This window comes from Tamandua tetradactyla, chromosome 20 (genome assembly GCF_023851605.1).
Source record: "Tamandua tetradactyla isolate mTamTet1 chromosome 20, mTamTet1.pri, whole genome shotgun sequence".
Taxonomy (NCBI): domain Eukaryota; kingdom Metazoa; phylum Chordata; class Mammalia; order Pilosa; family Myrmecophagidae; genus Tamandua; species Tamandua tetradactyla.
The window spans coordinates 34,957,922-34,975,348 of NC_135346.1; the positions used below are offsets into that span (position 1 = coordinate 34,957,922).

The 17,427-nt window shown below is 36.6% G+C and overlaps 1 protein-coding gene across 7 annotated transcripts in view; it reads right to left on the bottom strand.

The window, feature by feature from the left end:
• Positions 1–1,579: 1,579 nt before the first annotated feature.
• FAM114A2 (family with sequence similarity 114 member A2) overlaps positions 1,580–17,427 on the bottom strand; it is a 40,301-nt gene continuing 24,453 nt past the window's right edge. For 4 of the 7 annotated variants that reach the window (XM_077137477.1, XM_077137479.1, XM_077137474.1 and 1 more), the window contains exons 10-14: positions 8,869–8,985; positions 8,226–8,365; positions 6,515–6,587; positions 4,777–4,830; positions 1,580–2,917 (exon numbers count right to left, since the gene is read on the bottom strand). In XM_077137477.1, coding sequence (XP_076993592.1) covers positions 2,831–2,917; positions 4,777–4,830; positions 6,515–6,587; positions 8,226–8,365; positions 8,869–8,985 — 471 coding nt within the window. In that variant the 3' untranslated portion in view covers positions 1,580–2,830. The remainder of the gene's footprint in view (positions 2,918–4,776; positions 4,831–6,514; positions 6,588–8,225; positions 8,366–8,868; positions 8,986–17,427) is intronic. The other 3 variants (XM_077137478.1, XM_077137476.1, XM_077137475.1) reach the window with 1 other exon arrangement.

Consider the following 17,427-nt stretch of genomic DNA (forward strand, 5'->3'; position numbering starts at 1 on the left):
ACATTGTACCTATTAAGTTGTTAAGCGAATTGGGAAGAGAGGTGGCTTATCTTAGGTATTGGTACTTAAACACCAGAAACTTAAAGGGAAAACAGTACCCAAAAGGTAGGTGTTTTTGTCTGTAAAAGCTGCCAGAATGCAATATACTAGAAATGGAACAGCTTTAAGAAGGAAATTTATTAAGTTGCAAGTTAACGTTCTAGGTCCGTGAAAATGACCAAATTAAGGCACCAACAAGAGGTTACCTTCACTCAAAAAGACTGATGCAATCTGGAACAGCTCTGCCAGCTGGGAAGTCATATGGCTGGCATCTGTTGGAGTCTTCCCTCTCTCAGCTGGGAAGGCACACAGCGAAGTCTGTTAGTTTTTTCTCCTTATTTCATAAGGTTTCCCCGGGGGTGCCTTCCTTCTACATCTCCAAAGGTCTCTGGCTGTGTGGACTCTTGCTGGTTCTGAGCTTTTTCCAAAATGGCTCTCTGTTAAACAGCTCCTAGTAAACAACCCCACCTTGAATAGGTAGAGACGCATCTCCATGGAAACCACCTAATAAAAAGTTACTACCCACAACTGGGTGGGTCGCATCTCCAGGGAAACGATAAAAAAGATGCCACTCAGCAATACTGAATGAGGATTAGAGGACATGGTTTTTCTGGGGTACACAACAGATTCAAACCTGCATAGTAGGTATCACAGAGGAACCCAACCCAAGCTGAATAATGAAGGGAGCACCATACAAAATTATCTCCATAATCCAACAGTTTCCAAAATGACCCATGAATTTACCTACTCACCTATGTTCTTATTTCACTATCTCTGCTGAATCAAGGAACTTTAATCCTTTTTCATTATATTCTAGATAAGCGTAGGTAATTGTTACTCAGAATTAGTTGGTCCTTTCATCATATTAGTGACATGTGGCTACAATGCCACTAAAAAACACTTGTGGTGGAAGGCTAAAGAGAGAGATGAGGAAGAAAGAAGCAGTGAACCACATTCACCTTTTGTAACATCTAATTAAAATTGCTAAATGAAGGGCTACAATCTGGATAGGTACAGAAAGAGTTACTGCTCTGTCCTCCGTATCTATAATCCCTTTTTTTTTATTAAATAAAACCTTAGATAATGTTTCTATATCAAAGAGTAAAAGCTGTCAAATTACCACTGCACAAAGGGCCGAACAGACAGCAAGAGCATTTCCTAAACCTTGCTCAAAAACACCTTGCTCAAGGGACAGAGGTTCAGACAGCAGTTGAGCCTGAGGTAACAGTCAGGACTAGAGACCCCAGCCCTATAAACCTGAAGGCAACTGGTTTTCTGAAATTTCAGAATTATTCAAGTTTTTAGTTGGGGAAGGAAAGGGAGGAATTTTTCTCTAAACCGTAATAACATTGTGGTGCTGCTGTTATAAATTTTACATTTAAATGTATTTATTTTCAACCTTGCTTACAAACTACTCCCTGTCCTGAATAAGGAGATAATGTAAAAAGAGTCTTGATAGCAATCTGTGTTACAGCTCTACTTGGCTTCTTTTTTTTTGGTTAGGGAAAGATACTGGTCTCATATTTGGAAGAGTAAATCAAAGGATCAATCGACATGATTATTAAATTTTATTTTTAAGGTTTTAGAAGATGAGTGGCTCAAAAAAGTGACCTGAATCATTAAAACAAGAAAGTTGGAAAACTTTTTACAAATTTTTACAAAGAGTGGACAATATCTTACTAGTCTCTTAAGTTGCTAAAGAGAGCAAAAGAAGGTCTAAGATCTTAAGGATAAAAGCTGTATCTTAAAACATGCCGAAGAATACATTAAAACAAACAAAAAAGATGGAGAAAAATATATATCGCATATTATAGATTAAATCCTGTTATAAATAAACATCATTTCTATAGGAGTCTACAGTCAACTTCATCAACATTTGAACAATAAAACCCCCATTACAAAAAAGAACTTTAACACTCCTTTGGAGTTGACTGTTATTGAAGAATTTATCCTGCATATAGGGTATGCATGAAAAACATTCTGGAGAGATACTCAGAATATCTGTAAACATGAAACCATTCCTCTACACTGTACTCACTGGTCTTGAATCCAGCTAAGTGTGGGCCAGGTATAACTTGAGCCCATCATTCTGGGGCTGGGGTGAAGAAGCAATTTGAAGCTAAAGGGCACTCTGCTATAGTTAATTCATGTGACTGCCAAGTATAATATACACAACTTTCTCCCTAATGCCGTATATTTCCAGGGAAATAGCAGATGCAATTTCCTAACCATTTCCAAGAATTCATGGGATAAAGAGTTATCATCACAGTTTATACATACTCAGTTTTGTTAAAGCCATAGATTTTATTCTAGAAAGGAGAAAATACACAGCATTAATAGACAAAGCATATGATTTCTGGAATACTAAAATTAAGTTCTTTCTTTCTTGGATAACAATTATATACATGGCAAAATTGTTAGTGTTTGCATCATGTCAAAAACAGACCAGTATTTTTGCCTGAGTGTCCCTTAACTTTTATCTAGCACTATTATTTTTGGACTTTCTACAAAAGTTACTTTTCAAATAATTTATTAACTATAATAATTGGGAGCAGTAATGTGAGGATCTGAATACTTCATTCAGACAAGCAGTGAAGGCAACAAACTTTTTCTTTAAACGCTCTGATGCCTGAATTTTTAGATGCTAAAATAGCCCATTCTCCTCATTTCTGCAGGGGAACCCCAAAGAAAGTGGTATTTCGTGGCCAACACCACAACATCCAGATTGAATCTTTCTGTTCTTCAAAGTTCAAATAAAAGCCTCTGGACCTGTAGCTCATGCTTGTGGTAACTAAGTCTTGTTCTCAATGAGAGAGATCTCCAGCACAGGTAAGAGTAGCTGAAAGGCATCCTGGATGTAGGAAGCACTGTTTGAGGCCTGTCAGAATTGAAAGAACAAGAAAAAGAAAACATCACAGTCACTTAGAAGAAAACATATACTATAATACAACAAAAGAACATATTAAGTTTTTGGCAATCTAACTGAATTCACAGCCCAGCAAATAAAAACAAAGACTTTACCATTTCAGTAAAGTCTATCATATGGGAAAAAAAGATCTAATTCTTATGATACAACAGCACCAGAAAGAGTATCAAGAGCACCCAAAAAGAGATGAGCAAGTTGTTACCCAACCAGCCCATCAGAAATGGTAGTTGTTCTTTGGCCTCCTGCACAAACTTAGAATTCAAAGCTTTTTGATTCCCTGAGTGGGTAGATTCTGTCACAGCATTTTACAGTCGTTTACTCAAATGGATTTCAATAGGCTATGAATCCTGCACCTTTAGGATTTTCAGCCCAATGCAAGAAGAAATAATGCTTTCAAAGATGACATAATGTAAATATACTTCTATTTGGCAGAATAGAGATATTTATGAAAAGTGTTATGGAATCAGTATGCTCAGAGTTAATGAACTTCATTTATATCTTACAAGCACTATTCACATTATATCTCACCTTGCAAAAGGATAACAAAAAAGTTCATTACATTAAGATAAAAATGTGCAATTTCAAGAACAAGAGTGTTTCAAATCTAAGCAAGAAAAAACAACTCAAAATAGCAATATGGAGCCCATATTAAGTGAGATTATCTTTCTTGGCTTTAACAATTTCAAGTAGTCGTTCCTATTTAAAGTTCAGTGTGACATTTGATACCAAATTTTCCAGCTGAAAGAGACCTCAAAGATCACCAAGTTAAATCTCTTATTTTGTGCATGAAGATAACAAAACAGTCAAGAAGGCAGATGCCTGGTCCAGGGATGGACAGCAAATCAGGGCAGATCCAGGACAGTTCTGGACTCCTGGTTTGCTATGAAAACCTCTTTCAACTATACCACTGTCCATCTACCAAATCACAAACTTTAAAAAAAAAAAAAATATTCAAATGATCAAAGAATTTCCCTGACTATTCAAGGAAAACTGTTCAGTAAAGGAATAAAAAACACTATTTTGATGGTAATCTTAAAAGTATTTAAAACTGGAGAGGTAACAGTCAAGTAGTACAAAAGTTTTTCATTTCATATTTAAAACCTAACCAATTATCAAATATATTTTCTCTCCCCAGACTTACTTAAATGTTTTAGGCTGATCAGCAAAAGTTTAAATTGTTTAGGTAATTAATTTACAAAATACAGTTCCTAAAATGCGGAATCCAGAGAGTGTCATAAAGGGACACAATCTAATCACTTATGGTATACTTTCATACCTCCTTCTTCCATGGACTTACATCTTCTACCTCCTCAAATTTAATGAACTGATGTAAACACAGGTATCTCTCTGACAGCACAAAGCAAGACTTCTTGTCAAGGAAATAACAAAATGATTATTTTTGTTTTGTTTTTAACTAAATTCCCAAAATGTAAATCTAAGTCCTTTAGGAAGCACTGCCTGCCTGTTTATAATTTTCAGCCCCTCATGTTTACCATATGGTCTCTAAAAGGTGTTTCATTACTGAGACTTGTCTATTAAGCTGCCGATGATGGGTCGTACTAAGTAATGACAGCCTACTGTTTCTTCCTTTCCACTTCATCCTGCAGCTTCAAGTTTTTGCTTTGTAATTAATGAACAAGGGCATACATCAAATACATGCCATCTTGGTCATATCTGGACCAACATACTAAATTATCAATCTGGTGAAAAAGAAAAAAACAAACCAACAAAAACAAAGACTAAAGACTTGAGGAGAGGTAATCAATATACAATCCTTAGAAGTCAGAAACTTAAAAAAAATTACTACTAACCTCTAGAAATACCGCAGTGATTAACGGGTTGAGGATGTCTGCCTTTTCTTTGACCTAGAAACAGTGTTGAGTGTGCAGAGCAGGTTAAAAAAATGGTAAATCAAGTATGATCCTACTTTGAAACATATACATGCAAGCATAGAAAAAGGCTGGACTAAAAGATAGCAAAATGTCATGTCTGGAAGGTAAAATTTTTTAAGTGTGTAAACTTCCTTCTGTGCTATCTCAATTGAAAGTGTTCATTACATGCAGTGATAAAGATACTTTTGACCAGAAAACTTGAGAACAATTTTAAAACAAAAGATGCAGCTATGGAACATATGCTCAAAAAACTCAATGGTTTTTAAGACAAGATGTTTGGAAAACTCTTATTTCATAGAAATAAATAATCCAAATTTAATACTTGCACACGTTAGCACCTTGTAGTTGATTTGCTCGGTTAAAGTGTCTTTATGGGACATGTGGAAATATTTGGCCTCAGAAGATTAATTCAAGTAACCAAGAAGCTCTTTTAAAGAAAATACAAAAGAAATGTGAAGCTTTATCACAGGACTATCCATTAACTGGAATACTCTATACTCAAAGTAGAAAAGTAATTTGGACCAGGGTCTTAATTAAAACAAATTTAAGGGTCCAGAACAATTTATTGCCACACCAGCACTGATATACTTACTATAAAGTAAATTCACTGCTTATTTAAAATATCCTTGATTTTCTCCTAATTCAGGATTATTGGTTTCTCAATCATCTTCCATGGTTTACACACCTTCAGTAAATTTTTACAATTCCAATTTTTAAAAGAAACTCTTGGCTTTAAGTACAGCTCTCCCACTGGCTAGCAATACATATATGAAACATGCCACAGTCTAAGTAAGGAGCTACTCTCCAAAGCCAGATTAAAATTGGGGGCTTTTATTTAATCTAGGGGTCTACATTTCCAGTACAGGTCTCAAAGGACAGCACAAAATATGCTGCAGACTTGGTAAAAAGATAATAAAAATGAGTTTAAAAAATTAGACATAGACAAGCTGATCTTCAAATTCAAACAAGAAATGCCTGGGATCCCAAATACAAAACAATCTTTAAAAAGAAAAAAAGTTGAAGGACTCATGCTTCCTGATTTCAAAATTCATTAAAAAGTTACAGTAATCAAGACAGTGTGGTAATGGCATAAGGATAAACAGATATATAGATCCATAGGGTAGTAGAAATGAAGTTCCAGAATTAAATGCTGTACCTAAGGTCAAATGATTTTTGAGAAAAGGGCAAAGACAATTCAATAGAAAAATAATAGTTTTTTCAATAAATGGTGCTGGGACAACTGGATACCCACAAGTAAAAGAATGAAGCTGAACCTACCTCCCACAATACATAATAACTAAGATCAATGGCATAAATGAAAGAATTAAAACTATAAAACTGTTAGAAGAAAACAGTGGTGTAAATCTCCATAATTTGGGTTGGACTGTGACTATGTAGATTCAACACCAAAAGGCAAGCGATAGAAGAAATGAATGGATAAATGGGGAGTGACTGCTCATTGTATGAGGTTTTCCAGAGGAATGATGAAAACGTCACTAAACTTAGATAATGGTGATGGTTGCAGAACTCTGTAAATATACTAAAAACCTATGAATTGTACACTTTAAACAGGTGAATTTTATGGTATGTAAACTATATCTCAATAAAGCTATTTTTGTAAAAAATACCAGACCTGGAAAGGGGCATGAATTCTTACCCCAGCAGTTGTTAGGCAGGTGGTGAACTCTTTAGATAGAGAAGACAACTCTTTACACAGCATAATTGTCATCCTAGGAAAGAAAAAAGCCAAAAGAATTCATTCTTTGTTTTTCTTTCCTTTAAACATAGTTCTATTTAACAACTGTCACAAGAAAATTACTTCTGATGCTAATTATGAAAGAGGAAAGCTTTTAAAGAGAGTAAATATGCTTATATCAGCTACCTTACGTATTTGGGACCCATTTGAGCAGGCATTCATGCTACTAGGAGGAGGAAGTTCAGTTCTTAAGAAGACATTTTTTTGTAAAATCCTCTAAAAGTACTTTACTGTCAAATTAAATCAAAGGAAATAACTACAATACATTTTAAGGAAACAATGTAATATAAGACTTTAAATTCCATTTATAAATATATTTAAAATAAATAGTACTCATTCATTCATTCACTCAACAAATAGTTACAGAACATCTATTTACCATACACTATTATAGCACTAGGATGTGTCAGCAAACAGTCTGTTTTCATGGATTCTAACTTACTTGCTAATGAAGGGGGACACTATATATGTACAAATAAATTAAATATATATTTTTTATACAAGTATACAAATCTAGAAACATATGCACACATATACACATAGACATGCACACACATGCATACACATTAGGTGGTAATAAAAGAAAACAAAGTAAAGAATTAAGAATGGGTGGGAGATACTATTTTAGATTCTGTTATGAGAGCAGGCTTCTCTGAGAAGGCAGCATTTGAGTAGAGATCTGAATTCAGTGAGGAAGTGAGTCAAACCTGGAAAAGCAATCCAAGCAGGGGGAAGAGCCACTTTTCCACAGGACAGGCTGCTTTGGGGTTGTGAATCCCTCATCCTTAAGGATGCACAAGACAAAACCAAGTCTCCCTTGTAGTATATTGTATAAGAGACAGCTTAGCTGCAGATAAGAGGAGGTCTAAATAATATCAACAGGCCCTTCTAATTCTAATATACTGGATACTCACAGACATTTTTCTCATTGAAAATTCTAATTAGTTAATCAAGAGATTTATTCAGGAATTACTGGGCCAATTATTTTCCTGTCCTGTGATTACCCACAGTCTACTATTTTTTTAATATTTTTGTTCAAAACCAGCAAAATTGTAGGGAAAAAAATGGATCTGAGACTCAGTCAAACCTGGCTTTATATCCTGGTCTATACAACATGGGCAGATTACTTAACTTCTCAGAGCTTGTTGTTTTCCTCATTTTTAAATCTGGACTAATCACCTACTTCTTGGTTGTTGTAAAAATTAGAAAATATACATGTAAATCCCTTAATATGTTGCTTGGCATATAATTAGTACTCAATAATTAACAATTATTATTAGCAACTGTGGTTCTTACACTGTTTTCTGTTTTTACTAATGCCAAATTCCATTCCTATTAAGACTAATAACCTGAAAAGAGCTAGTCTTCAAAGCATGATGAGTTGGTTAAAAGAAAAGGGCAAATTTACAATGTAGACTTATCATGGCTCAACAAAAAGAAACAACATCCTTGGTTACTTTTTAACTAAAAGCCAAAATGAACAAATTCCTATTATGTGAATGGGTTCAATGTAAACAGCATCTTGTTGAGAGGAAGTGTCTAAAACTTTGGAAATCAGAGGAGAAAACTCTTTCAGCAATTTGCATCATTTAGAGGGATACTCATTACTTACTGAGAAAGGGTTCTGCTCCTTTCTATGGCTGTCGCTTCCTGCTTCCCTCCATGTAGAACCAACGCTGCTGTTTTATGGAACAGTTCAATGGAGCAGGCAGTCAGTTCTGCTAGGCTCTGGATTGCAAATGCATGAATATCCTGGAAGGAAAAACAAAACAAAGCAAAGAAAACAAAACATGTTTTTTTATCCTCTAGGAAATAACATCACCTGCTTTTCAAATACAGAAAATACAGAATTTCTTAAAAGCAGCAGAGACTAATGAGTTGTCCTTTAATAAATATTCTCCTTTTCTTCCACAGCAGAAATGTAAATTTATAGTTGTGCTCACAGTCACAAAAACAAAAGCTTCCATGAAATAAGGTATGGCCATGTACCTAAGTTTTGGCCAAAAAGACTTAGAGTACCTTATGGCAGGTTCTGAGAACCTTCCTCAAGACAACACACATGTACCCTTTGATTCCTTTTCTTCATTCCTCCTTTCATCCTGTATTCTGGAACTAAGATGCTACAATCACAGATCACAAGGTTGAAACTATGTATAGCAGTGCAACAAAATATAAGGAGTCTGGGTATCTAACTAAAATTACCACATCTCAAACCTATTAAAAAAAGGGGTGGGGGGAATAGTTCCCTTGGTTACCTCCAGTGAATTTTTATTGACTTGCTCAGTACACTCTCCTAACTGCTTTTCTCCTTCTTCTTCTGCTGATGGCTTGGTTAGAGATGTCCTGATCCATTCATAGGTGTTATTTCTTGCCTATATAAGAAAAAGATTATTGTCTATCAACAGTTTAATTCATCTCACCTGGTATTAGTGTGCACCAACCAGGAACATGCTAGCATCATGGAATTCAGTGCTTCCAGTCACATCTGAACTTTCCCTCTAGTTTTTCAGTCCTTATCTTATTAGACCTCTCTATAATCCTCAGCACTCTCCTGTCCATGCACATCTTCTTGAAATTCACTAATCCTTTGCCTTTTTTAAGACAGGTATAACTTACATACAATAAAATGCACAAATCTCCAAAGTTCAGCTCAAGCAATATTTACAAAAGTATATGCCTGTGTAACAGTGACCCAGATCAAGATATACAACATTGCTTCACCCCAAAAGGTCCCTCAGGTCCTTTCCTAGTCAATACTGCTAAAATCCTGTTCCCCTTCCACTGACTAAAGTAACTACTCTTCCATCTCACTATACATCAACTTTATGTGTTCTTAAAATGTGTGTTCTATTTTATGTCTGGCTTCTTTCGCTCAGCATAATGTCTGCTAGATTTATCCACGTTGCATATATCAGTAGTTCATTCTTAATTTATTGCAGCATGGAATTACATTTTATGCATAAAATATAATTTATCCATTCTCCTTATGATGGACCTTTAGGTTGCTTCTAGTTCCCTTTGGGTTTTCTAACACCACCATCTTCTGATCTTCTCCTAACTTCTTGGTCATTCCTCAGTCTCTAGTATGTATCTATTCTTCTTTGCCAACCTCTTGAACACCATTATACCTGGAATTCTATCTTTCACTCTCTATATGTCTCACCCTACTTGAATTTCTTGTGCAATTCCCTCCATCTTATTCCAGTGATTTTAACTATCCCCTATCTGCTGTTCACTCCTAGAACCTTATTTCCAGCTCTGACCTCTCCTGAAAATGACATACCCCAACTGCTGGGAGGCATACGTAACAGGATACTCAGTAGGCATTTCATATAAATACATATAAAGAACTTTAACTCATCCTCTTTGTCATCTTATTCCAAATTTTCCAGCCTCTTTTATTCTCCAAAGCCTTAAAGTCACTATCATACCAGTCACCTAAGTCAAAATTTGAGAGCCATCCTAGCGTCTCTGCAGTCCATCACCAAGATGGTCTGATTTTATCCTAAGTGTTTCTCCAATCTGCCCTCTCCTCTTCCTGTCCATTAACACCTCTTGAGTTCAGATCCACTTTATGGCAACAGCGCCCTGACTGATTCCTCTGATTGTGATCTGGCTCTTACCATAATACTTTAGATTGATCTAAAGCGTAGATTTGATCATTCTTCAACTAGAGAATAGAGTCTAAACTACATGTAAAAATCTAAGAAATACCCACGATACAGGCCCTACCTACTTCCTCCAGTTTCATCTCTTACCACTTTCTTCTTTATGGTCTGATAAAAATGACCTGTTATATGTCTTCAATCTTTGTCCATGCTACTCTCTTAAGCTAGAATATCCTTCTCACTTTTTTTTAACCAGGGTAGCTCTTAACTTTCTTTCAAGCTTCCATCCAGATATCATCTCCTCTAGGTAACTTTCAAAGGCTTTCTAGGAGACTGGCACCTAATAACCATGGGTAACACTGAAACGTAAAAATTACCAAAATACACTGAAATTAACATGTCTGTCTCTTAACTAAATTATACAAGACACCTTTAGAGTATCTTACTTGGTTTTGCACATCCAGGGCCTGGAGCACTATAGAGAACATCTACTGTTTTTCACCTGGCTAGCATCCATATCTCCTTTCTTTTGGTAGCAAGTATTACATTTTCCTCAGCCCATGTGGTTTGAGTGGGGCCTCCTCTGACTCCAAGAGTTGGCAAATGACTAACTTTTAGCTACTAAGACTATTTTATCTCCCTGTCTATCTAGTGATTGGTTCATGGATGGGAAATTGACCCAATCCAAGTCAATGAGTATCAGCCCCAGGACACCTAGTAAACTTACCTGGGAAAGGGAAGCCTCTTTCTATTAGAGTTATGTGGCTAGAAAAAGTCACCCTGAAGCTGCTATTGTCACTTAACCGCCAAGTAGAAGAGATTCCATAGGAATGAAACCAAAGCAGAAGAGTGCAGCGCCAAGAGATAGAGAAAGGTAGGCTCTTAGGTAAAGCCATGGCTGAAGCGAGTCATTCCCTTAGATTTTCTAGTTTATTGTGCTAATGAATTTCCCTTTTTTCTTAACCCTGTCTAGGATTTTCTTAGTTCTATTTTCTTAGTATGACTTGTTATTTTTTGCTGGCATCTAGTAAATCAAATGCCTAGAGGCCAGCAAAAAATCGTGAGTCATACTAAGAAAATCAAAGATATGACCCAGTCAAAGGAACAAACCAACACTTCAAATGAGATACAGGAGTTGAAAGAAGTAATTCAGGATGTTCAAACGGATATAGGAAAACGCAAAAAATCAAATCAATGAGTTGAAGGAGTATATAAAGAAGAAATTAGGCAAACAGAACTTGAAAGTTTGAAAAAACAAATCACAGACTTATGAGAATGAAAGGCATAATAGAAGAGATGAAAAAACAATGGAAACTATAGCAATAAATTTGAAGAGGCAAAAGAAAGGATAATTGAACTAGAGGACTAGACATCTGAAATCTGACACACAAAAGAAAATATAGGGAAAAGAATGGAAAATATGAGCAGAGTCTCAAGGAATTGAATGACAACATGAAGCACATGAATATATGTGTTACGGGTGTCCTGAAGGAGAAGAGAAGAGAAAAAGAGGAGAAAGACTAATGGAGGAAATAATCACTGAAAATTTCCCATTTCTTGTAAAAGACATAAAATTAGAGATCCAAGAAGTGCAGCATACCCCAAACAGAACAGATCCAAGTAGACATACTCCAAGACACTTACTAATCAGATTGTCAAATGTCAAGGACATTCCCATAAAAGGGAAGCTCAATAAGACTATGTGTAGATTTCTCAGCAAAAACCATGGAGGTGACAAGGCAGTCATAAGATATATTTAAGATTCTGAAAGAAAAAAACTGCCAACCAAGAATTCTATACCCAGCAAAATTGTCCTTCAAAAATGAAGGGGAAATTTAAATATTTTCGGACAATCACTGAAAGAATTTGTGACTAAGAGACTGGTTCTGCAAGAAATACTAAAGGGAGCACTACAGGCAGGTAGGAAAAGGTAGGAGACAGAGGTCTGTAGAAGAGTGTAGAAATGAGGAATATCAGTAAAGGTAAAAAGAGAAAAAAAATTAGATGACATAATTTCTATTTACTTAATTTCTGTGGATATAAGATTGCTTATCTATTACAACTGTTAAGGATTGCCTCTGAAATTGGAATAAAACAGAACTTTGTCTTACCTCTGTAACTCTGTGTGACCTTGCATAAGTTGAGTTTAGGGTTAAGTGGTTTTTCAGAAAGAGGTCTTATCTTGTGCTAAAATCTAGTGTATGGCTAATAAATGGTCTCAAAAGTTAAAAAAAGAAAAAAAAAAGCAAGGAGTGTTGAGGAAACCAAGATATCTGGCAAGACCAGTACACAGAGTGTAAGCATTTATTCATTCATTCATTCACTGCAAATATTAACTGTACACTGTGCTAGGTGCTGAGGATACAGTGCTGAACAATAAAAATGAGGGTCCTGACCTGAGGAAAGACAATTAACAAGCAAACAAATAAATAAATGTGTGAAGGAAATTAAATGGAAAGAAGAGTGGCCTGGGTGGGCAGAGGGTAGCTTTAGTTTGAGTGATCACAACAGTTTCTGAGGAGAGTGTTTGAGCTGAAATTTGAAGCATAAAAAGGAGTTGGACATAGAAACATCTAGGAAAGAAAGTTGTAAGTAGAGGGAAATCAGCTTGCTATATTTGAGGAAAAGAGTGAAAGCCAGGGGACTTCCTGGAAGATGGCGGCTTAGTAAGACGCGCGGATCTTAGTTTCTTCTCCAGGACAGCTACAAGGGGAGCAGAAACGATACAGAAAGCGCCCAAAGCCACAACAGAGATAAAAAAGACAGCGTACCTCATCCTGGAACGGCTGGCTGGCTGAGAGAAGCAGCTCGGGTGAGATCGCCGAGGCGCGCAGGCCTCACCGGGCGGGGTGACGCGCAGCCCCCCGGACCAACTGAGAGAACTGGATCGGAAATCCCCAGGCCGCGGAGAACGGTGACGGGTGGGGGAGGCCCCTTCCAAACCCGTGACTCCCGGGGAACGTGCACTCTCTCGGGCGGGCTGCTGCCGCTGGCGCCCTCCCGCCACGCTTGTCGCCCAGGGCCGACTAGGAAATTCGGACAGGCTCTTTCCCGGGCTGCGGCGACCAGCAACCCTCCCTGCATTCGGACCCCGGGCCGGCTCAAGCCGCTTCGGCTAGCGAACCCCCCGGACGGTGAGAGTTTTCCAAAGTTTAAGGTCCCACAGCACCTTTTACTGGTGGGACCCGCAGACAAACGTGTGCCACGAGCGCCACCTACTGGGCAGGATAAGAAAAACAGAACCCAGAGATTTCACAGAAAAATCTTCCAAACTTTTGGATCTAATACCCAGGGAAATCTGTCTAAATACGCAGACGCCAACAGAAGATAACGGATCACGCTCAAATAATTGAAAATATGGCCCAGTCAAAGGAACAAACCAATAGTTCAAATGAGATACAGGAGCTGAGACAACTAATGCTGAATATAAGAACAGAAATGGAAAACCTCTTCAAAAACGAAATCGATAAATTGAGGGAGGACATGAAGAAGACATGGGCTGAACATAAAGAAGAAATAGAAAAACTGAAAAAACAAATCACAGAACTTATGGAAGTGAAGGACAAAGTAGAAAAGATAGAAAAAACAATGGATACCTACAATGATAGATTCAAAGAGACAGAAGATAGAATTAGTGATTTGGAGGATGGAACATCTGAATTCCAAACACAAACAGAAACTATCGGGAAAAGAATGGAAAAATTTGAACAGGGTATCAGGGAACTCAAGGACAATATGAACCGCACAAATATACGTGTTGTGGGTGTCCCAGAAGGAGAAGAGAAGGGAAAAGGAGGAGAAAAACTAATGGAAGAAATTTTCACTGAAAATTTCCCAACTCTTATGAAAGACCTAAAATTACAGATCCAAGAAGTGCAGCGTACCCCAAAGAGATTAGACCCAAATAGGCGTTCTCCAAGACACTTACTAGTTAGAATGTCAGAGGTCAAAGAGAAAGAGAGGATCTTGAAAGCAGCAAGAGAAAAACAATCCATCACATACAAGGGAAACCCAATAAGACTATGTGTAGATTTCTCAGCAGAAACCATGGAGGCTAGAAGACAGTGGAATGATATATTTAAATTACTAAAAGAGAAAAACTGCCAACCAAGACTCCTATATCCAGCAAAATTGTCCTTCAAAAATGAGGGAGAAATTAAAACATTCTCAGACAAAAAGTCACTGAGAGAATTTGTGACCAAGAGACCAGCTCTGCAAGAAATACTAAAGGGAGCACTAGAGTCAGATACAAAAAGACAGAAGAGAGAGGTATGGAGAAGAGTGTAGAAAGAAGGAAAGTCAGATATGATATATATAATACAAAAGGCAAAATGGCAGAGGAAAATATTATCCAAACAGTAATAACACTAAATGTTAATGGACTGAATTCCCCAATCAAAAGACATAGAATGGCAGAATGGATTAAAAAACAGGATCCTTCTATATGCTGTCTACAGGAAACACATCTTAGACCCAAAGATAAACATAGGTTGAAAGTGAAAGGTTGGGAAAAGATATTTCATGCAAATAACAACCAGAAAAGAGCAGGAGTGGCTATACTAATATCCAACAAGTTAGACTTCAAATGTAAAACAGTTAAAAGAGACAAAGAAGGACACTATATACTAATAAAAGGAACAATTAAACAAGAAGACATAACAATCATAAATATTTATGCACCGAACCAGAATGCCCCAAAATACATGAGGAATACACTGCAAACACTGAAAAGGGAAATAGACACAAATACCATAATAGTTGGAGACTTCAATTCCCCACTCTCATCAATGGACAGAACATCTAGACAGAGGATCAATAAAGAAATAGAGAATCTGAATATTACTATAAAGGAGCTAGACTTAACAGACATTTATAGGACATTACATCCCACAACAGCAGGATACACCTTTTTCTCAAGTGCTCATGGATCATTCTCAAAGATAGACCATATGCTGGGTCACAAAGCAAGTCTTAACAAATTTAAAAAGATTGAAATCATACACAACACTTTCTCGGATCATAAAGGAATGAAGTTGGAAATCAATAATAGGCGGAATGCCAGAAAATTCACAAATAACTGGAGGCTCAACAACACACTCTTAAACAACGAGTGGGTCAAAGAAGAAATTGCAAGAGAAATTAGTAAATACCTCGAGGCAAATGAAAATGAAAACACAACATATCAAAACTTATGGGAGGCAGCAAAGGCAGTGCTAAGAGGGAAATTTATTGCCCTAAATGCCTATATCAGAAAAGAAGAAAAGGTAAAAATGCAGGAATTAACTGTTCAATTGGAACAACTGGAGAAAGAACAGCAAACTAATCCCAAAGCAAGCAAAAGGAAAGAAATAACAAAGATCAGAGCAGAAATAAATGAAATTGAAAACAGTAGAGAAAATCAATAAGACCAGAAGTTGGTTCTATGAGAAAATCAATAAGATTGATGGGCCCCTATCAAGATTGACAAAAAGAAGAAGAGAGAGGATGCAAATAAATAAGATCAGAAATGGAAGAGGAGACATAACTACTGACCTCACAGAAATAAAGGAGGTAATAACAGGATACTATGAACAACTTTACGCTAATAAATACAACAATTTAGATGAAATGGACGGATTCCTGGAAAGACATGAACAACCAACTTTGACTCAAGAAGACATAGATGACCTCAACAAACCAATCACAAGTAAAGAAATTGAATTAGTCATTCAAAAGCTTCCTAAAAAGAAAAGTCCAGGACCAGATGGCTTCACATGTGAATTCTACCAAACGTTCCAGAAAGAATTAGTACCAATTCTCCTCAAACTCTTCAAAAAAATCGAAGTGGAGGGAAAACTGCCTAATTCATTCTATGAAGCCAACATCACCCTCATACCAAAACCAGGCAAAGATATTACAAAAAAAGAAAACTACAGACCAATCTCTCTAATGAATACAGATGCAAAAATCCTCAATAAAATTCTAGCAAATCGTATCCAACAACACATTAAAAGAATTATACATCATGACCAAGTAGGATTCATCCCAGGTATGCAAGGATGGTTCAACATAAGAAAATCAATTAATGTAATACACCATATCAACAAATCAAAGCAGAAAAATCACATGATCATCTCAATTGATGCAGAGAAGGCATTTGACAAGATTCAACATCCTTTCCTGTTGAAAACACTTCAAAAGATAGGAATACAAGGGAACTTCCTTAAAATGATAGAGGGAATATATGAAAAACCCACAGCTAATATCATCCTCAATGGGGAAAAATTGAAAACTTTCCCCCTAAGATCAGGAACAAGACAAGGATGTCCACTATCACCACTATTATTCAACATTGTGTTGGAGGTTCTAGCCAGAGCAATTAGACAAGAAAAAGAAATACAAGGCATCAAAATTGGAAAGGAAGAAGTAAAACTATCACTGTTTGCAGACGATATGATACTATACGTCGAAAACCCAGAAAAATCCACAACAAAACTACTAGAGCTAATAAATGAGTACAGCAAAGTAGCAGGTTACAAGATCAACATTCAAAAATCTGTAGCATTTCTATACACTAGTAATGAACAAGCTGAGGGGGAAATCAAGAAACGAATCCCATTTACAATTGCAACTAAAAGAATAAAATACCTAGGAATAAATTTAACTAAAGAGACAAAAAACCTATATAAAGAAAACTACAAAAAACTGTTAAAAGAAATCACAGAAGACCTAAATAGATGGGAGGGCATACCGTGTTCATGGATTGGAAGACTAAATATAGTTAAGATGTCAATCCTACTTAAATTGATCTACAGATTCAATGCAATACCAATCAAAATCCCAACAACTTATTTTTCAGAAATAGAAAAACCAATAAGCAAATTTATCTGGAAGGGCAGGGTGCCCCGAATTGGTAAAAGCATCTTGAGGAAAAAAAACGAAGCTGGAGGTCTCGCGCTGCCTGACTTTAAGGCATATTATGAAGCCACAGTGGTCAAAACAGCATGGTATTGGCATAAAGATAGATATATCGACCAATGGAATCGAATAGAGTGCTCAGATATAGACCCTCTCATCTATGGACATTTGATCTTTGATAAGGCAGTCAAGCCAACTCACCTGGGACAGAGCAGTCTCTTCAATAAATGGTGCCTAGAGAACTGGATATCCATATGCAAAAGAATGAAAGAAGACCCATCTCTCACACCCTATACAAAAGTTAACTCA